General features: G+C 34.7%; 2 protein-coding genes across 3 annotated transcripts in view; both read right to left on the bottom strand.

Moving 5' to 3' along the window:
* The window catches only part of LOC137078336 (interferon-induced very large GTPase 1-like), a 147,645-nt gene that overhangs the window by 88,758 nt on the left and 32,386 nt on the right, over window positions 1-26,501 (bottom strand). The gene's annotated exons all lie outside the window — the stretch shown is intronic.
* Window positions 1,153-7,474, bottom strand: LOC137078330 (uncharacterized). Of its 2 annotated transcripts, none has more exons than XR_010905285.1 (2): window positions 1,833-7,472; window positions 1,153-1,681 (listed from the first exon to the last, which is right to left on the bottom strand). XR_010905285.1 is itself a non-coding variant. In XM_067445522.1 (2 exons), exon 2 carries the CDS (start codon window positions 6,526-6,528, stop codon window positions 4,345-4,347), a length of 2,184 nt encoding a protein of 727 aa, XP_067301623.1. In that variant the 5' UTR covers window positions 6,529-7,134; window positions 7,286-7,474; the 3' UTR covers window positions 1,153-4,344. The 2 variants fall into 2 exon arrangements, 1 of the variants encoding a protein (XP_067301623.1); XM_067445522.1 differs by having other exon boundaries at window positions 1,153-7,134; window positions 7,286-7,474.

Raw genomic sequence — 26,501 nt, 5'->3', positions numbered from 1 at the left:
ATTTTGTCCATTTTGAATTTTTTTGATTTTTGAATAAATTCACTTTTATGTCATAGTATACACTGTCGTATTTTGAGTTTTTTGTCCATTTTTACTTTTTGTGATAATTCAATAAATTCACTTTTACGTCATAATATACACTGTCGTATTTTGAGTTTTTTGTCCATTTTGAATTTTTTTGATTTTTGAATAAATTCACTTTTACGTAATAGTATACACTGTCGTATTTTGAGTTTTTTTGTCCATTTTGAATTTTGTTGATTTTTGAATAAATTCACTTTTACGTAATAGTATACACAGTCGTATTTTGAGTTTTTTGTCCATTTTTTCTTTTTGTGATAATTCAATAAATGCACTTTTACGTAATAGTATACACTGTCGTATTTTGAGTTTTTTGTCCATTTTGAATTTTTTTGATTTTTGAATAAATTCCCTTTTACGTAATAGTATACACTGTCGTATTTTGAGTTTTTTGTCCATTTTGAATTTTGTTCATTTTTGAATAAATTCACTTTTACGTAATAGTATACACAGTCGTATTTTGAGTTTTTTGTCCATTTTTTCTTTTTGTGATAATTCAATAAATGCACTTTTACGTAATTGTATACACTGTCGTATTTTGAGTTTTTTGTCCATTTTGAATTTTTTTAATTTTTGAATAAATTCACTTTTACGTAATAGTATACACTGTCGTATTTTGAGTTTTTTGTCCATTTTGAATTTTGTTGATTTTTGAATAAATTCACTTTTACGTCATAGTATACACTGTCGTTTTTTGAGTTTTTTGTTCATTTTGAATTTTGTTGATTTTTGAATAAATTCACTTTTACGTAATAGTATACACTGTCGTATTTTGAGTTTTTTTGTCCATTTTGATTTTGTTTTATTTTTGAATCAATTCACTTTTACGTCATAGTATACACTGTCGTATTTTGAGTTTTTTGTCCATTTTTACTTTTTGTGATAATTCAATAAATGCACTTTTACGTAATAGTATACACTGTCGTATTTTGAGTTTTTTGTCCATTTAGAATTTTTTCGATTTTTGAATGAATTCACTTTTACGTAATAGTATATACACTGTCGTATTTTGAGTTTTTTGTCCATTTAGAATTTTTTTGATTTTTGAATAAATTCACTTTCACGTTATAACTGTCTCAACTACTTTAAGTTTAAGACTGCTATAAGTCTGATTTTTAGGGAAGGAACCAACAACTTATTTTTTTATCAATGCAGTTTATACCAGGTATAAATCACTCAAAACAATTAGAATAAACATGTGCTCTTGACACTTTATCCAATTATCCATACAACCAAATAAGTAAACCACACAAATTACATTTACAATACACCCTCAACACCTACTGAATCAAAATACACATTGACCATACCAGCAAGAACAACTGTAAATGTAATCACGTAAATACCAGTCTTTGTTTTGGTTGAGAAAAAAAAAACGCCTAAGATGGGCTCAACATTGTTCAGGATGAACTTGACGTACAAAGTCCACACGTCCAAAAAGATTGTCTCATAGATGATGGGAGATGTGCCGGAATCCCTTACCGACCTTTGTGCTTAAGATCGAAGAGATCGACCGAGCGGAGAACTTGTACAGATAATAACGGGTAATCCCAGCAATCTAGGAAAGTGGTAGGCATGACAGAAGCAACAAAGAGTCCTTCTACAACAGAAAACATAAACTAAACATTAGTTGTGAAACCAATTAGCAAACCATCTCAAATAACCCAAAACAAAGCATGTGCAATGATTACATATCTATACAACAAAAATCACCCCGAAAAATAAATAAAGAAAAAGAAAATACTCCTTACTTTGACTGAGCATAAAACCTAAGTTTCCCAATCAGGACTCAAAGCAGTTTGTGGCAACACAGTAGGTAAGCCATGCTTCCTCTGTCCAACAAATCTTCCTACCTCTACTAGATCCTGGGTATATGCCACCTTCTAAAGCACCCTAGCGCCTCTAGTGGTGGGTAGTAGTAGTATTTAAGGTGGTGTGAACATAGTAACAGACCTGAGTCTGTTACATACCCCTCCCTTCAGAAGAAAACTTGTCATAACCATGACAAGTCTTTAAATTTTGTACATGGTAAGTCTCACTATTATGAACATCACTGAAAAAAGAGACAGAATAATTTACAGGTCCGAGGCACTTTACAATTTTTGCAGGGCCCTTCCATTTTGCTGAAAGTTTTGCCATAAACCCTTCATCCGCTTTGGACAGAGGATGACTCCGCACCCAAACTACATCCCCCACCCGATACTGCGTCTGTTTGCGGTGTTGGTCGTAGTAGCGTTTCTGTTTCACCTGGGCTTGTTCAATGTTCTCCTTTACCAGTTTGATGAGGTTTTGTTGACGCTCAAGGATTGGATAGGCAGAGTTATTAGGGTCAGGTGGTCGATGCAAGGCTCTCTCCAATGGGCCTTTTAACTTACGTCCCAGTGCTACTTCTGCAGGTGTATATCCTGTACTCTCATGCCACGCGGTGTTGATTGCGAAGCGAAACTCAGGCAACCACTTGTCCCAATGACGATGTTGGTCTCCTACATAGGATGCTATCATGGTTTTGAGATTCCTGTTGACACGTTCAGTCAAGTTTGTTTGGGGATGATAGGCCGTTGTCAATTTTTGGATAACACCCCACTGCTTGCATACTAGATTGATAAGGTGTGAGGTGAATTGTGCCCCACGGTCAGACACTAGATAAGCTGGTGTACCCCATCTGGTGAATATTTCCTCGACCAGAATCCTTGCTATCTGAGGTGCTCTTGCTGCTCTTAAGGGAAACAACTCTACCCACTTGGAACAATAATCAACGATGACAAGAAGGTGTTCATTTTGTTTTGAACTTCGAGGGAAAGGTCCCATCAAGTCAATACCAAGCATATGTCCTGGTTCAACGACAGGCGTTGACTGCAAGTGCCCCGAGAGTTTTGAGAGAGAAGGCTTATACTTTTGGCAGGTGGGACATTCTTTACAATGTTTCCACACGTCCGCCCTCACGCTAGGCCAATACACTACATCTAAAAGTCGAAGAAGTGTCTTTAACCTCCCCAGATGACCGCTGAGTGGATTGTCGTGCGCGTAGTGTAAGAACTCTTCACGGTACCTTGCTGGAATTACTAATTGCAACTTCTGTCCTTTCTGTCCGTTGGGTAAACTGCGAAATAGAAATCCATTTTGTAAAACATAATGCACTCGAGATATGTCTTGAACAGTCTGTGACTGTGCCTTACCAATTAACTCCTGAAGTTCTACATCATTACGTTGAGAAATGCCAATTTGAGTAAGATCTACCGGAATGTCAGTAGACAGTGCTGTGGCCTTCACTACAGCAATTATATCAGGTGAAGTTAGTCCATCTTGGGTTCTGGATAACACATCCGGTACAACATTACACTGTCCTTTTCTATATTTGACGGTAAAGTGGAACCCTTGTAAACGTATTGTCCAGCGCGTTAGTCGTGAAGATGGCTTTGGGTGTTGAAAAACCCAGGTCAAAGCTGCATGGTCTGTAACCACTTCAAATGGATGACCCTCAAGCTATGCCCTCCACTTCTCGACAGCCCATACAACCGCCAGACACTCTTTTTCTGAAACCGAGTAAGCCTTCTCGGGTCCTCGTAACAGTCTAGACGCGTATGCTATCACATGCTCTTCGCCTTCTGACTCTTGCGTAAGTACAGCACCTAAACCAAGCTCACTGGCATCAGTTTGAACTTTGAACGGTTTTTTAAAGTCAGGTGGTATCAAGACTGGGGCTTGTGTCAGATCTTTTTTTATGGTGTCGAATGAATGTTGGCATTGCTCTGTCCAAGACCAGATAGAATTCTTCTGCTTTAGTGCATGTAATGGGGCAGCTTTATCCGAGAAATGTGGTATAAAACGATGATACCAGCCTGCTAAACCTAAGAAGCGTTGAACATCCTTAAGTGATTGGGGTGTAGAGAATGATTTAACTGCTGCTACTTTGGATGGATCAGTTTTTATACCATCACCTGAAACAATGTGTCCTAAAAATGATAGTGATCGTTGGATGAGATTACATTTTTTTAGGTTAAGTGTGAGACCTGCATCATGAAAGCACTGGAAAACTTGGCTGAGGTGTTCAAGATGTTCCTTCTCATTCTGTGAAAACACCACCACATCGTCAATATATATGAAACAGCACTTGCCTTTGAGCTCTCTTAATACATGTTCCATTAATCTCTGAAAGGACGCAGCTGCGTTTTTCAACCCAAAAGGAAGCCGTAAAAATTCATACAACCCTGTTGATGTGACAAAAGCAGTTTTCTGGATACTGTCCTTCTCCATGTCCACCTGCTAATATCCACTTCTCAAATCTAGAGTGCTAAACACCGCTGCTCCATGTAGTGACTCTAAGATATCCTGGATCTGGGGCATTGGGTAGGCATCCAGGTACGTCTTGGCATTAAGACCTTGGTAGTCCACACAGAGTCTTGAACTTCCATCCTTTTTTGGGACTACCACCACTGGTGAAGCCCAAGGGGAAATAGATGGTTGAATTATCTTTTTGGCTAACAAGTCCTTAACTTCTAAATCAATAAATCTTTGCTTGTCTACTGAAACCTTGTAAGCACGTTTTCTTACTGGAACATCATTTGTAGTGATAATGCGATGTTTTACAAGACTTGACTGTCCAATCTCGTGGGTGCAAACTGATGGCCATTCTAACATTAAATCTTTCAGCCGTCCCTTAAACTGTTCACCCGTATCAGCCTGCTGTGTAAGTTGGTGGATGGCATGAAGCGTTTCATCAGACATTGTAGGAGTGGGTAAAGCAAGATAAAAGTTCACAGTTGAATGGCATTCGTTGGTTAGAAATGAATACGTTTTCCCTTCAACAGTCTCTTCTTTTATAGGCAGACTGTACTGTGCTTTTTGAAAATCTAACCTTATTCCAGAAGCGAGCAGAAAATCCATACCTAGGATGATCGGTACAGTTAAATCTGCATCATTCAGGATAAACAGTACGATTTTCATATGTTGTCCCTGAATTTCACAACTCCATTCCACCTTACCAATGGCTGTCTGCCGCTGTCCATTTGCAAGCAGAAATGACTGTCCTTTACTTGACTGGAATTGTTCCTCTTTGCATAGCTGTTTCCACAAGGATTTCTGGATGAGAGACAAGGTGCTGCCAGTATCGACCATAGCTTTGAAATATCTGTCTTGTAGGACAATGGGAATGGTGACTGTCTTTAAATCAAATTGTACATTGGATTGAACGACTCTGGTATTAGCATGAGGAGGTTTACGTTGCAGATCTTGAGAAGATTGAGGTTTTTTCCTTTGTTCTTCAACATTGACAAGACTCCAATATCTTTTGGACTCATCAAAATCTCTTTCTATCTGTGTTCCAATTCTAACCAACTCTCCAACTTCTTTAACAGTTCCTCTTAGCAAGCTTGCAAGACGTGGGTTGCAATTTCGTAGAATAGCTTGGACCACTTCCTTCTCAGGCATTTCACTCTTCCACCTCAAACATAAGGCTCTATATTGGAAAGCAAAATCTCTGATGCTCTCCTTCGCACCTTGCTTCCTCTCAAGTAATTTCCTTGCCGCAACTTCCTCATAATCTTCACTTAAGAATGAGAGCAAGAAAGTTTCTTTAAACTGTTTCCAATTTTGAACATTTCTACGTTCAGCAAGCCACCAGTCTTTTGCGGTACCTTTTAATACAGCTGTGAGTGAAGCCATTATCTCACACTCACTGAGGGGCCGAACAGCAAAATATTCCTCACATCTTTCAATGAATACAACTGGATCTTCATCCTTGTTATTACTAAAACAAGGAAAGTCGAGTTTCACAGGAGGATTATGTTGCATTGAGCTCTGGCTTTCGGAAACTGGCAAGTGGCTATACTGGAGGCTATATGTTTGGTCTCTCGATTTACCACCAGGATATGTACCTAAAGGGCTTGGATCACGGTGACCAGGCGTAGACATGGATGGAACAAGAGAGCTGAGTTTCTGATCAATTTGAATGTCCCGTCTCTTCAAACAATCAATCATGGACTTACCTAGGTCTTGAATGGAGAGCTCCAACTGTTTTTTAGTTCTGTCACATTCCCGTTCCATATAATATTTTATTCTTTCTTCGCTGGCCTTGCACTTAGACTCAAATTCTGCATATGGAACACAATCACTCATCCCTTGAGCACATTCTGTTAAGCGACCTTCCAGCGAAGTAATTCTTTCTGTCAGCCTTTCTATTAATGCCGTAACTGATGAAAATGGGTTGTGATCTGGTACTTCATCTGTTTCTGTGGAAGGTGGCGGTGGAAAATCAGAGTCATTCAGAATATTGTCACCAGCGGGAATGCTATCCCTAATCCTTTCTCCCTCTTCCTCAGAGTCGATGTACAGTTCGCTAAAAGTGTTAATCAGCTCGTTGAGAGGCTCTCTCTGTATGGTGAACGGCTCTGATGAGAAATCCAGTCTGGGTGCTGAGTCATCCTCATCAGGAGCAATATGATCGGCCATACTGGGTGAAAATAAACACTGGTTAATAAATGCAAATCTATAAGTTTTCAGGTCCCTGTTTGGGCGCCATTCTATAACTGTCTCAACTACTTTAAGTTTAAGACTGCTATAAGTCTGATTTTTAGGGAAGGAACCAACAACTTATTTTTTTATCAATGCAGTTTATACCAGGTATAAATCACTCAAAACAATTAGAATAAACATGTGCTCTTGACACTTTATCCAATTATCCATACAACCAAATAAGTAAACCACACAAATTACATTTACAATACACCCTCAACACCTACTGAATCAAAATACACATTGACCATACCAGCAAGAACAACTGTAAATGTAATCACGTAAATACCAGTCTTTGTTTTGGTTGAGAAAAAAAAAACGCCTAAGATGGGCTCAACATTGTTCAGGATGAACTTGACGTACAAAGTCCACACGTCCAAAAAGATTGTCTCATAGATGATGGGAGATGTGCCGGAATCCCTTACCGACCTTTGTGCTTAAGATCGAAGAGATCGACCGAGCGGAGAACTTGTACAGATAATAACGGGTAATCCCAGCAATCTAGGAAAGTGGTAGGCATGACAGAAGCAACAAAGAGTCCTTCTACAACAGAAAACATAAACTAAACATTAGTTGTGAAACCAATTAGCAAACCATCTCAAATAACCCAAAACAAAGCATGTGCAATGATTACATATCTATACAACAAAAATCACCCCGAAAAATAAATAAAGAAAAAGAAAATACTCCTTACTTTGACTGAGCATAAAACCTAAGTTTCCCAATCAGGACTCAAAGCAGTTTGTGGCAACACAGTAGGTAAGCCATGCTTCCTCTGTCCAACAAATCTTCCTACCTCTACTAGATCCTGGGTATATGCCACCTTCTAAAGCACCCTAGCGCCTCTAGTGGTGGGTAGTAGTAGTATTTAAGGTGGTGTGAACATAGTAACAGACCTGAGTCTGTTACAACGTAATAGTATACACTGTCGTATTTTGAGTTTTTTGTCCATTTTAAATTTGTTTGATTTTTGAATAAATTCACTTTTACTTCATAGTATACACCTGTCGTATTTTGAGTTTTTTGTCCATTTTGAATTTTTTTGATTTTTTAATAAATTCACTTTCACGTAATAGTATACACTGTCGTATTTTGAGTTTTTTGTCCATTTTGAATTTGTTTGATTTTTGAATAAATTCACTTTTACGTCATAGTATACACTGTCGTATTTTGAGTTTTTTGTCCATTTTTACTTTTTGTGATTATTCAATAAATGCACTTTTACGTATTAGTATACACTGTCGTATTTTGAGTATTTTGTCCATTTTTAATTTTTTTTGATTTTTGAATAAATTCACTTTTACGTCATAATATACACTGTCGTATTTTGAGTTTTTTGTCCATTTTGAATTTTTTTGATTTTTGAATAAATTCACTTTTACGTAATAGTATACACTGTCGTATTTTGAGTTTTTTTGTCCATTTTGAATTTTGTTGATTTTTGAATAAATTCACTTTTACGTAATAGTATACACAGTCGTATTTTGAGTTTTTTGTCCATTTTTTCTTTTTGTGATAATTCAATAAATGCACTTTTACGTCATAATATACACTGTCGTATTTTGAGTTTTTTGTCCATTTTGAATTTTTTTGATTTTTGAATAAATTCCCTTTTACGTAATAGTATATACACTGTCGTATTTTGAGTTTTTTGTCCATTTTGAATTTTTTTTGATTTTTGAATAAATTCACTTTTACGTCATAATATACACTGTCGTATTTTGAGTTTTTTGTCCATTTTGAATTTTGTTGATTTTTGAATCAATTCACTTTTACGTAATAGTATACACTGTCGTATTTTGAGTTTTTTGTCCATTTTGAATTTTTTTGATTTTTGAATAAATTCACTTTTACGTAATAGTATACACTGTCGTATTTTGAGTTTTTTGCCCATTTTAAATTTTTTTGATTTTTGAATAAATTCACTTTTACGTCATAGTATACACTGTCGTATTTTGAGTTTTTTTGTCCATTTTGAATTTTTTTGATTTTTGAATAAATTCACTTTTACGTCATAGTATACACTGTCGTATTTTGAGTTTTTTTGTCCATTTTAATTTTTTTTAATTTTTGAATAAATTCACTTTTACGTCATAGTATATACACTGTCGTATTTTGAGTTTTTTGTCCATTTTTACTTTTTGTGATAATTCAATAAATGCACTTTTACGTAATAGTATACACTGTCGTATTTTGAGTTTTTTGTCCATTTTGAATTTTTTTGATTTTTGAATGAATTCACTTTTACGTAATAGTATACACTGTCGTATTTTGAGTTTTTTGTCCATTTTGAATTTTTTTGATTTTTGAATAAATTCACTTTTACGTCATAGTATACACTGTCGTATTTTGAGTTTTTTGCCCATTTTAAATTTTTTTGATTTTTGAATAAATTCACTTTTACGTCATAGTATACACTGTCGTATTTTGAGTTTTTTTGTCCATTTTTATTTTTTTTAATTTTTGAATAAATTCACTTTTACGTCATAGTATATACACTGTCGTATTTTGAGTTTTTTGTCCATTTTTACTTTTTGTGATAATTCAATAAATGCACTTTTACGTAATAGTATACACTGTCGTATTTTGAGTTTTTTGTCCATTTTGAATTTTTTTGATTTTTGAATGAATTCACTTTTACGTAATAGTATACACTGTCGTATTTTGAGTTTTTTGTCCATTTAGAATTTTTTTGATTTTTGAATAAATTCACTTTCACGTAATAGTATACACTGTCGTATTTTGAGTTTTTTGTCCATTTTAAATTTGTTTGATTTTTGAATAAATTCACTTTTACGTCATAGTATACACTGTCGTATTTTGAGTTTTTTGTCCATTTTTACTTTTTGTGATTATTCAATAAATGCACTTTTACGTAATAGTATACACTGTCGTATTTTGAGTTTTTTGTCCATTTTGAATTTTTTTGATTTTTGAATGAATTCACTTTTACGTAATAGTATATACACTGTCGTATTTTGAGTTTTTTGTCCATTTTTACTTTTTGTGATTATTCAATAAATGCACTTTTACGTAGTAGTATACACTGTCATATTTTGAGTATTTTGTCCATTTTGAATTTTTTTTGATTTTTGAATAAATTCACTTTTACGTCATAATATACACTGTCGTATTTTGAGTTTTTTGCCCATTTTGAATTTTTTTGATTTTTGAATAAATTCACTTTTACGTAATAGTATACACTGTCGTATTTTGAGTATTTTGTCCATTTTTACTTTTTGTGATAATTCAATAAATGCACTTTTACGTAATAGTATACACTGTCGTATTTTGAGTTTTTTGTCCATTTTTACTTTTTGTGATAATTCAATAAATGCACTTTTACGTAATAGTATACACTGTCGTATTTTGAGTTTTTTGTCCATTTTGAATTTTTTTGATTTTTGAATGAATTCACTTTTACGTAATAGTATATACACTGTCGTATTTTGAGTTTTTTGTCCATTTTGAATATTTTTTGATTTTTGAATAAATTCACTTTTACGTCATAGTATACACTGTCGTATTTTGAGTTTTTTGTCCATTTAGAATTTTTTTGATTTTTGAATAAATTCACTTTCACGTAATAGTATACACTGTCGTATTTTGAGTTTTTTGTCCATTTTAAATTTGTTTGATTTTTGAATAAATTCACTTTCACGTAATAGTATACACTGTCGTATTTTGAGTTTTTTGTCCATTTTTACTTTTTGTGATTATTCAATAAATGCACTTTTACGTAATAGTATACACTGTCGTATTTTGAGTTTTTTGTCCATTTTGAATTTTTTTGATTTTTGAATGAATTCACTTTTACGTAATAGTATATACACTGTCGTATTTTGAGTTTTTTGTCCATTTTTACTTTTTGTGATTATTCAATAAATGCACTTTTACGTAGTAGTATACACTGTCATATTTTGAGTATTTTGTCCATTTTGAATTTTTTTTTATTTTTGAATAAATTCACTTTTACTTCATAATATACACTGTCGTATTTTGAGTTTTTTGCCCATTTTGAATTTTTTTGATTTTTGAATAAATTCACTTTTACGTAATAGTATACACTGTCGTATTTTGAGTATTTTGTCCATTTTGAATTTTTTTGATTTTTGAATAAATTCACTTTTATGTCATAGTATACACTGTCGTATTTTGAGTTTTTTGTCCATTTTTACTTTTTGTGATAATTCAATAAATTCACTTTTACGTCATAATATACACTGTCGTATTTTGAGTTTTTTGTCCATTTTGAATTTTTTTGATTTTTGAATAAATTCACTTTTACGTAATAGTATACACAGTCGTATTTTGAGTTTTTTGTCCATTTTTTCTTTTTGTGATAATTCAATAAATGCACTTTTACGTAATTGTATACACTGTCGTATTTTGAGTTTTTTGTCCATTTTGAATTTTTTTAATTTTTGAATAAATTCACTTTTACGTAATAGTATACACTGTCGTATTTTGAGTTTTTTGTCCATTTTTTCTTTTTGTGATAATTCAATAAATGCACTTTTACGTAATTGTATACACTGTCGTATTTTGAGTTTTTTGTCCATTTTGAATTTTTTTAATTTTTGAATAAATTCACTTTTACGTAATAGTATACACTGTCGTATTTTGAGTTTTTTGTCCATTTTGAATTTTGTTGATTTTTGAATAAATTCACTTTTACGTCATAGTATACACTGTCGTTTTTTGAGTTTTTTGTTCATTTTGAATTTTGTTGATTTTTGAATAAATTCACTTTTACGTAATAGTATACACTGTCGTATTTTGAGTTTTTTTGTCCATTTTGATTTTGTTTTATTTTTGAATCAATTCACTTTTACGTCATAGTATACACTGTCGTATTTTGAGTTTTTTGTCCATTTTGAATTTTATTGATTTTTGAATAAATTCACTTTTACGTAATAGTATACACTGTCGTATTTTGAGTTTTTTTGTCCATTTTGAATTTTTTTGATTTTTGAATAAATTCACTTTTACGTCATAGTATACACTGTCGTATTTTGAGTATTTTGTCCATTTTGAATTTTATTGATTTTTGAATAAATTCACTTTTACGTAATAGTATACACTGTCGTATTTTGAGTTTTTTTGTCCATTTTGAATTTTTTTGATTTTTGAATAAATTCACTTTTACGTCATAGTATACACTGTCGTATTTTGAGTATTTTGTCCATTTTGAATTTTATTGATTTTTGAATAAATTAACTTTTACGTAATAGTATACACTGTCGTATTTTGAGTTTTTTGCCCATTTTGAATTTTGTTGATTTTTGAATAAATTCACTTTTACGTCATAGTATACACTGTCGTATTTTGAGTTTTTTGCCCATTTTGAATTTTTTTGATTTTTGAATAAATTCACTTTTACGTAATAGTATACACTGTCATATTTTGAGTATTTTGTCCATTTTGAATTTTGTTGATTTTTTAATAAATTCACTTTTACGTCATAGTATACACTGTCGTATTTTGAGTTTTTTGTCCATTTTTACTTCTTGTGATAATTCAATAAATGCACTTTTACGTAATAGTATACACTGCCGTATTTTGAGTATTTTGTCCATTTTGAATTTTATTGATTTTTGAATAAATTCACTTTTACCTAATAGTATACACTGTCGTATTTTGAGTTTTTTGTCCATTTTTACTTTTTGTGATAATTCAATAAATTCACTTTTACGTAATAGTGTACACTGTCGTATTTTGGGTTTTTTGTCCATTTTGAATTTTTTTGATTTTTGAATAAATTCACTTTTACGTCATAGTATACACTGTCGTATTTTGAGTTTTTTGCCCATTTTGAATTTTTTTGATTTTTGAATAAATTCACTTTTACGTCATAGTATACACTGTCGTATTTTGAGTTTTTTGTCCATTTTGAATTTTGTTGATTTTTGAATAAATTCACTTTTACGTCATAGTATACACTGTCGTATTTTGAGTTTTTTGTCCATTTTTACTTTTTGTGATAATTCAATAAATTCACTTTTACGTAATAGTATACACTGTCGTATTTTGAGTTTTTTGCCCATTTTGAATTTTTTTGATTTTTGAATAAATTCACTTTTACGTCATAGTATACACTGTCGTATTTTGAGTTTTTTTGTCCATTTTGAATTTTGTTGATTTTTGAATAAATTCACTTTTACGTAATAGTATACACAGTCGTATTTTGAGTTGTCCATTTTTTCTTTTTGTGATAATTCAATAAATGCACTTTTACGTAATAGTATACACTGTCGTATTTTGAGTTTTTTTGTCCATTTTGAATTTTGTTGATTTTTGAATCAATTCACTTTTACGTCATAGTATACACTGTCGTATTTTGAGTTTTTTGCCCATTTTGAATTTTTTTGATTTTTGAATAAATTCACTTTTACGTAATAGTATACACTGTCATATTTTGAGTATTTTGTCCATTTTGAATTTTGTTGATTTTTTAATAAATTCACTTTTACGTCATAGTATACACTGTCGTATTTTGAGTTTTTTGTCCATTTTTACTTCTTGTGATAATTCAATAAATGCACTTTTACGTAATAGTATACACTGCCGTATTTTGAGTATTTTGTCCATTTTGAATTTTATTGATTTTTGAATAAATTCACTTTTACCTAATAGTATACACTGTCGTATTTTGAGTTTTTTGTCCATTTTTACTTTTTGTGATAATTCAATAAATTCACTTTTACGTAATAGTGTACACTGTCGTATTTTGGGTTTTTTGTCCATTTTGAATTTTTTTGATTTTTGAATAAATTCACTTTTACGTCATAGTATACACTGTCGTATTTTGAGTTTTTTGCCCATTTTGAATTTTTTTGATTTTTGAATAAATTCACTTTTACGTCATAGTATACACTGTCGTATTTTGAGTTTTTTGTCCATTTTGAATTTTGTTGATTTTTGAATAAATTCACTTTTACGTCATAGTATACACTGTCGTATTTTGAGTTTTTTGTCCATTTTTACTTTTTGTGATAATTCAATAAATTCACTTTTACGTAATAGTATACACTGTCGTATTTTGAGTTTTTTGCCCATTTTGAATTTTTTTGATTTTTGAATAAATTCACTTTTACGTCATAGTATACACTGTCGTATTTTGAGTTTTTTTGTCCATTTTGAATTTTGTTGATTTTTGAATAAATTCACTTTTACGTAATAGTATACACAGTCGTATTTTGAGTTTGTCCATTTTTTCTTTTTGTGATAATTCAATAAATGCACTTTTACGTAATAGTATACACTGTCGTATTTTGAGTTTTTTTTGTCCATTTTGAATTTTGTTGATTTTTGAATCAATTCACTTTTACGTAATAGTATACACTGTCGTATTTTGAGTTTTTTGTCCATTTTGAATTTTTTTGATTTGTGAATAAATTTACTTTCACGTCACTGTCGTATTTTGAGTTTTTTGTCCATTTTGAATTTTTTTGATTTTTGAATAAATTCACTTTTTCGTCATAGTATACACTGTCGTATTTTGAGTTTTTTGTCCATTATTACTTTTTGTGATTATTCAATAAATGCACTTTTACGTAGTAGTATACACTGTCGTATTTTGAGTTTTTTGTCCATTTTGAATTTTATTGATTTTTGAATAAACTCACTTTTACGTAATAGTATACACTGTCGTATTTTGAGGTTTTTTGTCCATTTTATTTTTTTGTGATAATTGAATAAATTCACTTTTACGTAATAGTATACACTGTTGTATTTAGATTTTTTGTCCATTATGACTTTGTGATAATTTAATACTGATAATTTTGGCTCTAAAATTCCTATCTCAAAAAATTTGCATATCATGAAAAGGTTCTCTAAACGAGCTATTAACCCAATCATCTGAATCAACTAATTAACTCTAAACACTTGCAAAATATTCCTGAGGCTTTTAAAAACTCCCAGCCTGGTTCATTACTCAAAACCGCAATCATGGGTAAGACTGCCAAACCCGACCCTGCCCAGAAGGCCATTATTGACACCCTCAAGCGAGAGGGTAAGACACAGAAAGAAATTTTTGAATGAAAAGGCTGTTCCCAGAGTGCTGTATCAAGGCACCTCAGTGGGAAGTCTGTGGGAAGGAAAAAGTGTGGCAAAAAACAATGCACAACGAGGAGAGGTGACCGGACCCTGAGGAAGATTGTGGAGAAGGACCGAATCCAGACCTTGGGGGACCTGCGGAAGCAGTGGACTGAGTCTGGAGTAGAAGCATCCAGAGCCACCATGCACAGGCCTGTGCAGGAAATGGGCTACAGGTGCCGCATTCCCCAGGTCAAGCCACTTTTGAACCAGAAACAGCGGCAGAAGCACCTGACCTGGGCTACAGAGAAGCAGCACTGGACTGTTGCTCAAATTTTGCATGTCATTCGGAAATCAAGGTGCCAGAGTCTGGAGGAAGACTGGGGAGAAGGAAATGCTAAAATGCCTGAAGTCCAGAGTCAAGTACCCACAGTCAGTGATGGTCTGGGGTGCCATGTCAGCTGCTGGTGTTGGTCCACTGTGTTTTATCAAGGGCAGGGTCAATGCAGCTAGCTATCAGGATATTTTGGAGCACTTCATGCTTCCATCTGCTGAAAAGCTTAATGGAGATGAAGATTTGGTTTTTCAGCACGGCCTGGCACCTGCTCACAGAGCCAAAACCACTGGTAAATGGTTTACTGACCATGGTATTACTGTGCTCAATTGGCCTGCCAACTCTCCTGACCTGAACCCCATAGAGAATCTGTGGGATATTGTGAAGAGAAAGTTGAGAGACCCAAGACCCAACACTCTGGATGAGCTTAAGGCCGCTATCGAAGCATCCTGAGCCTCCATAACACTTCAGCAGTGCCACAGGCTGATCGCCTCCATGCCACGCCGCATTGAAGCAGTAATTTCTGCAAAAGGATTCCCGGCCAAGTATTGAGTGCATAACTGAACATAATTATTTGAAGGTTGACTTTTTTTGTATTAAAAACAATTGAAAACAATTTCAGTCAATCTCATGTCAATCTTGAGTACCTATAGAGTAGTATTGCATCCTTGTTATCTCAGAAAAGTCTTTAATTTTATAATATTTATAAAAGAAATATAGGCTGTACCGAGTCTTTCCGGAAAAAAACGAGCGGCTGGAGGCATATCGAGTGGGCGGAGCTAAATAATGACGAGCGCACAAAGCGGTGACGTCCTCAAGCGTGGAGAAACCTATGGCTATCGATCAGATTCAGCTAATACAGATATGATCCAAAATCAGATTCGGAGGCTGAAATAAATTGAACAGGAGAAACAGCAACAGCAGGACGTCCGTCTCTGTGTTATGTACTATATTTAGTGGCCTGTCAACATTTGTGTGTGTTAATTCGCAGTTTATGAGGACAAGATTCGGTTTATGGACTATTGTATGCGACTAAACCTTAGCAGTAGCAAGCAAAACGGTTTTGCACGTCAGACTAGTGTAACATTATACATAGAACAACAATGGAGTAACCGTTAGCGCATTTGAATGACGAAGCACGCAATCGTGTCGATAACTGATGTTTACTCACGCGACGATAGCCAACGGCACAGACATTTGAAGCAGTTTTACTCACCGGCTGCTTCCAAAGCAGGACCGAACCTTTATCGCTGGGACCGCTCTGTCAAAAACACACTTCTTTGGTATGATTTGGTGAAGTCCTGTGACAGCAGTGACCGTGGAGATCTACTTTGCGACGCGACTGAAGCGATGTTGTGAAGCTTTGCGTCATTTCTGCGTTCAAATCGGTTCAAATGCAGCGCTGCCTTCCCGGAATGCTGTGCTGAAGCGTTGAAGTCGCTTGATGTCACCCATAGGAATAAAGTGGAGCGCGGTGCGGACTATAACGACATAAGTGTTCACGGACGAGTGGATCTGCGGCTGAGCGAGTGTTTATGGGCGTGCATTTCCTCTCTCGCTCTAGTCACGCGTATACTCGAAAAAAAACTCTCCGAAACTTGTGAGAAACTGGAAGGAGTATTTTTGACACAGACAAAGTTTCAAAAACTAATGTTGGACGTTTGATGGAGTATTTCTATGTTTAGGATGGGAATCCAGAGAGGTCACGTGACGTGCTCATGAAGCTAGTCGCACTTGAGTAGAGCTCCGTATTTGGCCCCCTTTGTTTTTGTAGATTTTTCGTTTATTTTCAAGTTTTATTCATTAAATGTACTGTGCTAGATGGCACACAATCGGAAACAACAAGATTTGTCGCCTTCATCTTCTCCGATTAAGAAGAAATCCAAGACACCGAGCACGACTGACGCGGTTGATAAAATGGCTGACACTGTCGCACGCTTTGAGGACATTCTAAAAACTGAGTTGACAGCGATGCGGAGTGAATTTTCCTCCCACATGTCAGTTGTCCAGTCGCTATGCTCTAAACTCGATTTTCTAACGGGTGAGATGCGGGAACAGAAGAAAGTAGTCGCGGATCACGATGTGCGAATAGCCGCACTTGAACAACAGGTGGTAGATCTACAAGATCGCAACAGGCGCAGCAATCTACGTCTGGTTGGATTACCTGAAGGTTCCGAAAAGGACGACCCTATCGGCTTTTTGAAAAGATCGCTTCCGACGTGGCTCCCATCTCTGGCGGGCAGAGAGATTGAAGTGGAACGAGCGCATCGCCTGTATACAAAAGGTTCCTCCGATCGCGCTAAACCACGGGTCTTCATCTTTAAACTTTTGAGATATACAGACAGGGAGCTCATTCTACGGGCTGCTAGACTTCATGCCCCGGTGAAAACAAGCGACGGAGCAACGCTGTCCCTCTTCCCAGACTTCTCTCCTGTGACTGCAAAAAGAAGAAGCGCGTTTGCACCAATCCCGAGGGAAATGAGGGAAGCTGGCATCCAGAATTTCCTTCTTTATCCTGCGACGTTGAAAGTCATTCTCAGTCAAGGCGAACCAAAAATGCTGTACTCCCCAGAGGAAGCGAGACATTTTCTCAGTAGTCATTCAGCAAATAACTACCAGTGAACTTTAGTTGGACTTGACAGATGTTGACAAAAAGAAGAAAAGATGCTCTAACGTGTCAGGTGACTGTTTCATATAGTAATCACCTCACTTGATTTTATATGACATAAGTATCCAAATCACTAACCATGCATATTGTATTTTCTCGGTTGTGTGGCATTTTTGCTAGTATACATTTTAATTTATTTACCCCTTTTTTTCTTTCTTTTTTTCCATTTACCCTTTTTTATTTACTTATTTATTTTAAAATGTAGTTAGATTATTGGCTATATATGCATGGATATTATTATTATTATTATTATTATTATTATTATTATTATTATTATTATATATTTTTTATTATTATTTATTATTACTTTTTTTTTTTTTTTTTTGGATTTGCTACCCATTATGTAAGTATGGGGCCAAAGTTGGTGCTTCAGTAATGTGCAGGTTTCTGTTGACGCCACGGATTCCTTTAAGGGGGGTTGGTGGATCACGGTTTGTTCTTGTTGCGGTCCACCATTGTTCAATTGAAATTGGTTATGTTTCTTCAAATAGGGACGGGAAGAGGGTGGGAGGGTTTGATGGTAGACTCAAATGGTTTTATTTTCTGAGTTGTACATTGTTATATCAAGCAGCATTTCTATCTGATACTCATGACTGAGCTTAATATTTTGAGTTGCAATATTAATGGCCTAAATGGCCCTCATAAACGCACAGGTTTTTTGGATTTTTTGCGAAGACGAAAGATTGATATAGCTTTAGTTCAAGAAACCCATTTGAAAGAGGAGGATGTACGCAGGTGCAATAATAAGTTTTATGAAGTGGTATCTCATTCATCTACAGATACTAAAACTAAAGGTGTCTTAATATTGGTGCGGAGGTCTTTAAACATCACTATTTTGGATAAAGGCAGTGATTCAGATGGTAGAGTAACACACATGAAAACAGCGGTGGAGAATAGGAATATCTTCTATTGTGTATTTCTTTCTGTATTTCTTTCAGTTTATGCTCCATGTATCCCTGACCCTAATTTCTTCTCTTCACTTTCAGTTTATCTCCTGAAATTCTCTGACTCTGAAATTGTAATGGGTGCAGATATGAATTCTGTAATATCACATTCTTTAGATAGATCGGGACCAAAGGAATCACACTCTCAAGCTCTTTGTTCTGACAAACTTCGGCAATGTGCAAATTCATCCTCGTTGGTTGATATTTGGCGATTATTAAACCCCTCAGCTAGATCATTCACTTTCTTCTCTGCCACTCATAAATCCTATTCACGAATCGATTATATGTTTATCTCTTCCTCTTTATCCTCAGCTGCTCAAGAAGCGGATATTTGCTCCCTATCTATATCTGATCATGATGCTAATTTTTGTAGATTATCTTTGGCCCCTCGGTCATCTCGGGCCTCTAGATGGCGATTTAACCCTAAATTGCTACAGGATGAAAGCTTCTGCAGTCAGTTCAGAAATAAGTTTTATGAGTTTATTGAAATTAACCAAGGCTCTGTAGACGATCCTCGGACACTCAGTTTCATAAGGAATAACTCTATTTCATGTGCCTCTTTTCTTCAGAAAAAAAGACACAAAAGGATAGTAGAATTGGAATCGCAGCTTCAGAACTTGACAAGAGATAATCAACGTTTCAGATAATACACTTAGCAAAATCACGGCGGTTAGGACCGAACTTAATTCATTACTGAGATCTAGGGCAGAATTTTTGATTCAAAGATCTAGGCAGAATTATTATTTTCAGGGGAGTAGACCAAGTCATCTTTTAGCATTGAGATTACGCAACAGTGAAAAGTTTGCGAATATTCCTGCGGTGAAATCCCAATCTGGGGACATTGTGACAGATCCCACAGAGATTAATAGCACTTTTCGCACTTTTTACTCTAACCTTTATACTTCTTCTGGCGGTGACCCTGACTCATCTGCTCCCTTTTTATCCAACCTGAATTTACCTCGGTTGTCGGATTCAGATTCTGAATATCTGGCCGAACCGATTACTCTTCAGGAGTTGGAGTCAGCAGCTAAATCTATGAACAAGGGGAAATCCCCAGGCATAGACAGTATACCAATTGAATTATGCGGGTGATTCTCACGAAAACTTGGTTTTAAAAATGTCAAGCATGAAAATGTAAAACATGCTTAAATTTACTTCTTTTTTTTCAGACATTAGAAACAAAGTCTGGAGTATTTGTAAAAAATACTTTTAAAACTTTTACTTATTATTTAACACTTTTTTTTACATAATTTTGAAAATAAGTCCTAAAAAATCTCATTACCGCAACAGTCTGAGAACATCAACACTGTTAGAAAAGCTAATATATTTTCACATTTTCAAAAATTGATTATTAATAGTTATGCACAGTTACTTGAAATTCTGAAATAATTTTAATTTTTAATTTAACAGTTTTTTTTATTTTTATTAATTTCTCTCATTACCGCAACACCTTCCACAATTTACAACCATTTTTTTAATATATTCCGATGAAACCTGACACATTTTCAAAATGACATGACAAACCTGAAAGAACATAATTTGTAGATTCTGCACATGCATTTAAAATCAAAGTACCATGTTTCTATTAATTAAATTAACATTTAATAAACATCTGTTGCGGTAATGATACATAGGTTTCGGAAATGAGGTTAATTATTTCGGTAATGATAATACGTATAATAGTCTGAGATTTTTAAAAAAACTAATTTTAAAGTAGAAAAACGGATAATATTTTCACAATCATCCATTCAAGTTCAAAAAAAGTTTTATTGTGTAGGGTTTGAAAAATACATACGCCAAAAAAAAAAAAAAAAGAAAGAAAGAAAACATTAGAACAGGAATAAACAGGGCAACATATCAACGTGTGCCTAAAAACATTTTCTTTCAATGTAAATTAGTGGTTGTTTCAAAACAAAAAACAAATATGAATTAATTATATTGGCATGGTATTTAATTAACTGGCTGTGGTGCAAACAGGAACATTTAATAGAAGACAACCTGTTAACTATACTTCATGGGATAGTTGACCCAGAAATGAGCCTGTGATGTTTATCTGCAGAGCATCATAGGTGTGTTTGTTTCTTCAGGAGAACCCAAATGAAGATTTTTAACTCAACCGTTGCTCATATAATGCATGTCAATGGGGTGTATTACCATGAGAGTAAAACACACACACACATACGAATCCATATTAAACCCTGTGGCTCATGGCAACACATTGATGTCTTAAGACACGAAACGATCGGTTTCTGCCAGAAAAACAACAGTATTTGTGTTATTTTTTACCTCATATCAGATATATATATATATATATATATATATATATATATATATATATATATATATATATATATATAAATAATGATGATCAGGTTTTTGACCTTTTTCGACGAAAGTAATGGCGCTGGTACACAAAATAACACAAATACTGTTGTGTTTCTCACAGAAACCGATCGTTTCGTGTCTTAAGACATCAGTGTGTCTCCATGAGCCACAGGGTTTAATATGGATTCGTATATCTGTGTGTTTTTTACTCTCATAAAAATACACCCCATTGACATCCATTATACGAGCAACGGTTGGAGTTAAAAATCTTCATTTGGGTTGTACTGAAGAAACAAACACACCTACATCTCAGATGACCTGGGGGTCAGCAGATAAACATCACAGGCTCATTTTTGGGTGAACTATCCCTTTCAGGAGCTTAAATGACACTCTGGTTTACTGTATTGGAATCATCTTGGAGGTATCACGACCCCAAAATCTCTTGGTAACATCTTTACCAATTCAGTGTTTGTTTGTGTACTTTGCCCAGATCTCAGGCAACACGCAGAAGTGTCGAGCTGAGGATGTGGCAGGTTGTGGCTCTGGAATGATGGCTTTTATGTCATCAAAGTAGTACCACACTTTTTCTCCCTCATATCTTATTGATGGAATGAAAAATTTGTTCGGTCCAGCACAACTCATTGTGTCAACTTCATACTGATCATCTACAATCTAGAGAGTAAAAATAAATAAACAAACAATACATACATAAATGTAAGAATTTTTCCATCACTGACAACAAATATCCATAGCACCAAATACTTCTTTATACCTGTGTGATTGTGCCAGGGAACAGTTCTCCATCATATTGTACAAGGACCCACTTTCCTGCTTCCAAAACTGCCTCGGTGTTCTCCTTTTCTGGCTCCACATTGTCTCGGAAGTCAAACTCTTTTGGACTGAAACATCCACAGGCAAAATCACAAAAGCAGGACACTTCTCTGGTGTAGATAAGGCCTGCTTTTGTTGATGTAAGCTTAAAGAGAAACAAACAGTTATTTTGATTTAAATATATTAAATATTTAAGATATTAAATATGGACATACTACACTCTAAAAAATGCTGGGTTAAAAACAACCCAAGTTGGGTTGAAAATGCACCGACCCAACAATTGGGTTGTTTTAAACCAATGGTTGAGTTGTTCTTACCCAGCAATTGGGTTGTCTTAAGCAACATTTAACCCAACCACTGGGTTAAAACAACTCAACCATTGGGTTAAAACAACTCAATTGTTGGGTTAGTGCATTTTCAACCCAACTTGGGTTGTTTTTAACCCAGCATTTTTTTAGAGTGTAATATCAAATAACAGGTAAATAACATATTTTGATCTTAAACTTCTCTCTTTTAGAGTTTGCAGGTAATTACCTCAATGGACCCACATAACTGCCTCTTTTAGTTCCGACCACACTCGTACTTAAAGTTAGTCCACCCCAAAATGAAAATTGTCATTAATCACTTACCCCCCATGTCGTTCCGAACCCGTAAAAGCTTTGTTCGTCTTCGGAACACAATTTAAGATATTTTGGATGAAAACCGGGAGTCTTGTAACTGTTCCAGTGACTTTAAGCAATTAATGACAAAAATTAAATTTTGTAGCGGAGTAACCCTTTAAGGTCCCCGCACACTGAATCCAAAATTATCGTGTGCATTTTTTTTTTTTTTTCATGTTTGTCATCCTTTTCCAATCAAAATGCTTGCTATGGATACAAAAACGCAGAAATTCAAACCTGATCCAAATTTTTTTATGACAGATGAAATTTTTGGAGGCAGTGTGTAAATTCGATTGACACAACATGCGGTCATAATAGTTTTTTAAATGTGTGAGAAAACATTTCGGACAAAAATTTCAGATTTTTACACAGTAACTACATTTCAGTACTAAGTTTTCTTTTTAAACTATCTCTTATTTACAGCTTTAAGAATGTTTCATCCAGCAACTCAACATAAAAACAACATTTTCTCTTTTTAGGTAAAGTTACTTTTGTCTATTTGCTTTGAGTTTGAAGATGTTGTTCAATATGTTTACTCACCTGATGAATTCTCATCGTCCCAGGTACTGTCTTTAAGTCTGGTTGTACTAATTCGGCACTTGTTTTGACATCTTCCTCTGTAATTTTAAAGAGCCTTACAGATGAATTGAGATTTAGCTGCTCAAAAAGAGTGTTGGCATCTGGAATGCTGGTACCGTAGGACACAATTCTGTCAGCCAGGTTTTTCAAGGCACCACCCACTCCATCAGGAGCACCCTTTCCATGGGATGCTTCTGTGAAGTTCCATGTTACACGATTAAATCCTCTCATGAATGGCACAGTTGAGGCTAGATAAAAATTAGTTTTGTTCCGGTATTGAGATGTGGGCCCATCTGAAATAAAGTGGATGTCCCTTGAATTTGGATGCTCCTCTCGTATGCTCCTGAGTACCGGGTCAAGGTGAGCCCATGTGGCTATGGCATTATGCTGAAGACAGTCCGAAAGCGATGCAAAGGACCTCACCTTCCCCCCACTGAGATAAATAACTCCAGTATGGAGGGTTACCTGCTGGTTGCCACCTCCAAAGTGAGTTTCTTTTATTTCTCTGCTGTATTTGCAAGCGTAGTTCTCACTGTAGTCAACATGAACTACTACTTCATTCTGAGTAAGGGACTCTCTCAATTTCTTCAATCTTTCAGACTGATGCTTGATGTTGTATATGTGTCTTGAGAAGTTTGAGAGGTGGTCCTGTGTTAGTTCTACAAGCTTTTCAATGGAGGTATGCCTCTTCTCAAGGAAAGCCTTCCTCACTTCCTTCTCTTCAGTGGACCCAACTTTTTTTGGTACAGATTTTGTTACCCACTCTTCCCATACTATTGTGTTTTCTTTCAGTGAAGGATCCTGTGTTGTGGGAAATGTCTTATTTTTGCAATTGCTGCATGTCCTGTACATGCAGGACATGTCGTTGTCGCAACACACACTGGCCCGCACAATGTCCCTTGGAGACGATGTGGCTATGATTCCTAGCTGATGCAGCTTTTTTATCTTCAGGCCAAAATTTTCATGTGTTTTACAAGCACATGTTTCTCTGTCTGTAACTTTATGGTGGATGATCCAAAATGGCTTAAGTTTACAGAACTGAGAAATCGAAAGATTGTGCCTGGGATTCTCAGTCTGAAATCTTCTATGAAGATTTGCCATGTTGTTTGTCAAGGCTCTCTTGCGAAATATCTGCCCCTTTTTTCGGATTTCACCAGATTTGCCATTAATTACAGTAGAAATTTCATCTTGGTGAAAGAAGCGGCTAACAATTCTGCGCATTAATCGTCTCTGGCTGTTGGGTAATATTCTCTGATCTCTCTTTCTAGCGTTTTGTTTTGCCTCTCTGTCTTCCATGTTCATAAGTCTCTGCTTTCTCTCCCTCTTCTCAAGTCTTCTCAGTCTTTTCCTTAGGTTTAACGTCTCTTTAGTCCTGTCCAGAAGCTTCTCTTCTGTTACACGCAACTTTGCCCTCAATTTTGATAGTGTTTTTTTTCTTTTCTTCGTTTTGGGTGATTCTTTTGGGGTAGATGTTTTTATTTCTCTTGGTGTCCGTATCTCATTTTTGGGGGGAGTTAAGTTGATGTCATTTTGCTGTTTAAAAAAAAAAAAAAGATATATAATTCTATTCAAAATGGAAACTAAAAAAGAGCTTTAGAACTTTTGAGAATAGTGTATGTTGTGTTAGTTGAACAATTAAATTAAAATTATAATTATACAGTTATTTTAACTTTTAACTGTTGCTTGGCTTTAAAAAATAATGTTTAAGTTCAGTAATCTTAAATTAATACATGCATTTACCTGCTGAGACAAGAATGGCTGTTCTTTTGGGGCAGCTTCTTGAAGATTCTCTTGAACTTCATTTGCTTCTTCAATAACTTGAATAAGCTGAAGTGAGTCATCTTCCTCACTAGATGGTGTTGTGTCTAGTACAGCTTTAAGCTGTTTCTTTTTTTTATAATAGCGCTTTGAGCTTTCCCTCCACTGTCTTTTTTTCGTTTCATGTTGCTTCTTAGTGAGCTCTTCAGTTTTCTTTATTTTGCTAGTTTGTTTTCGTTTTTGATACCTGGAAGTGGAAAGAAAGCACAGCATTAAATTAGCATGGGGGGGGGGGGGGGGGGGGTAACGTATGCACACATCTTCATATAGTATAGACTTGTTGGTGTGTGTGTATGTTTGTTCATGCATCCTATCATGGGCCTGAAGTTGTGGGGTGGAGCTTAATTTTAGCCTTTGAAATTAATTGAAAAACAAATTACAAACAGAAGCACAAATTACTATTTATTATTTAATAAAAATGATTACTAAGTTATAACAAAATTATTAACAATTTACTGAAGTTTGTTTTTAATTAACATTAATGACAGAGTGCAACAAAATGATTAGGCTGCTGTCACTTTAAGATTCACACAACCTATAAATTTCCCACAGTATGAACATTACACTAAATCCAGCACCAAAGGCCTGTTATAGGCTAAAGGTGTGCGTGTGTGTGTGTGTGTGTGTGTGTGTGTGTGTGTGTGTGTGTGTGTGTGTTCTCATGTACATTTCCTAACACTGTAGGGTATTTTTTGCTAATTACACTTGCTATAACATCTCCAAACCTAACCTCTCTCTCTCCTTCCTTCTGTACTCCTCGAGCAGTTCTGGGTTGCTGTATAATTTCTCCCTGAACTTTGTCAACCTGGCCTTTGCTAAAGATTTTTTTTTCTCACTTGCTGACTGTCTACAATAAAACATCATAAAGCAAAATATCAACAGTTATTACATTTTTAAAATTATATTAAATTTATAAAAGATATTTAAAAGTAATAAACAATTTGCTTAAATTCTCATTTCCGAAACATAAGTTCTCTTTACCGCAACTGCTGTTAAATGGTTGCGGTATATGAGAATGGTGTTGCAGAGGATGAGGTACCTCAGTATGTTTTGCTAACAATAGAGAAGCCATGAAGGCTTTGCTAATTTTTTACTCAGTGAATATAATTAGACTTTAATAAAGCACATTTTCATAAAAAATTGTAAATCTAACAATTTTCGAAATGTAGAAAACTACCTGTTTCGGTAATGATAATCGAAATGTCGTGTAAACATTCAGATAACAGAATATTTAACATTTAACTGGAGAGATATAAAAAGATGATCTTACCTGGTAGCCATCTTGAAGTAACTGGTCCATGTGCTCTGTCACTCAAAATCAAACTTTATTTAAATTCTGTATGTGCGCTTAAACAGTCCTCAAAAAGTGTTGCGGAGGATGAGAACATCAGGCATGGACACACAATTTTCCTAATTTTTCTTCATTATTATTATACATGAATATTCAGTAAATTAGTTTTCTTTCATCTAAAATAATCTAGTTAAACATCCATTTATTTATTTTATAAATATTTTTATGTTAATTTGTTTAATTTACAAAATAACACGCATTCAAACACAGCCGGACGCATTGCGGTAATGAGAATTTCAGTGGAAAAAGCTATAAAATTGAAAAATAATAAATTCTTATCTTCAAATCACACATTGTGCAAGGTAGAGAAAGGTATTGTCTTTATGCTGATGCTTTTTAATATTACTATATTACACATTTTATA

Source organism: Pseudorasbora parva, chromosome 6, assembly GCF_024679245.1.
Source record: "Pseudorasbora parva isolate DD20220531a chromosome 6, ASM2467924v1, whole genome shotgun sequence".
Classification (NCBI taxonomy): Eukaryota; Metazoa; Chordata; class Actinopteri; order Cypriniformes; family Gobionidae; genus Pseudorasbora; species Pseudorasbora parva.
The sequence above is the reverse complement of the archived record's forward strand: the minus strand, read 5'-3'. Positions and strand labels throughout refer to the sequence as shown.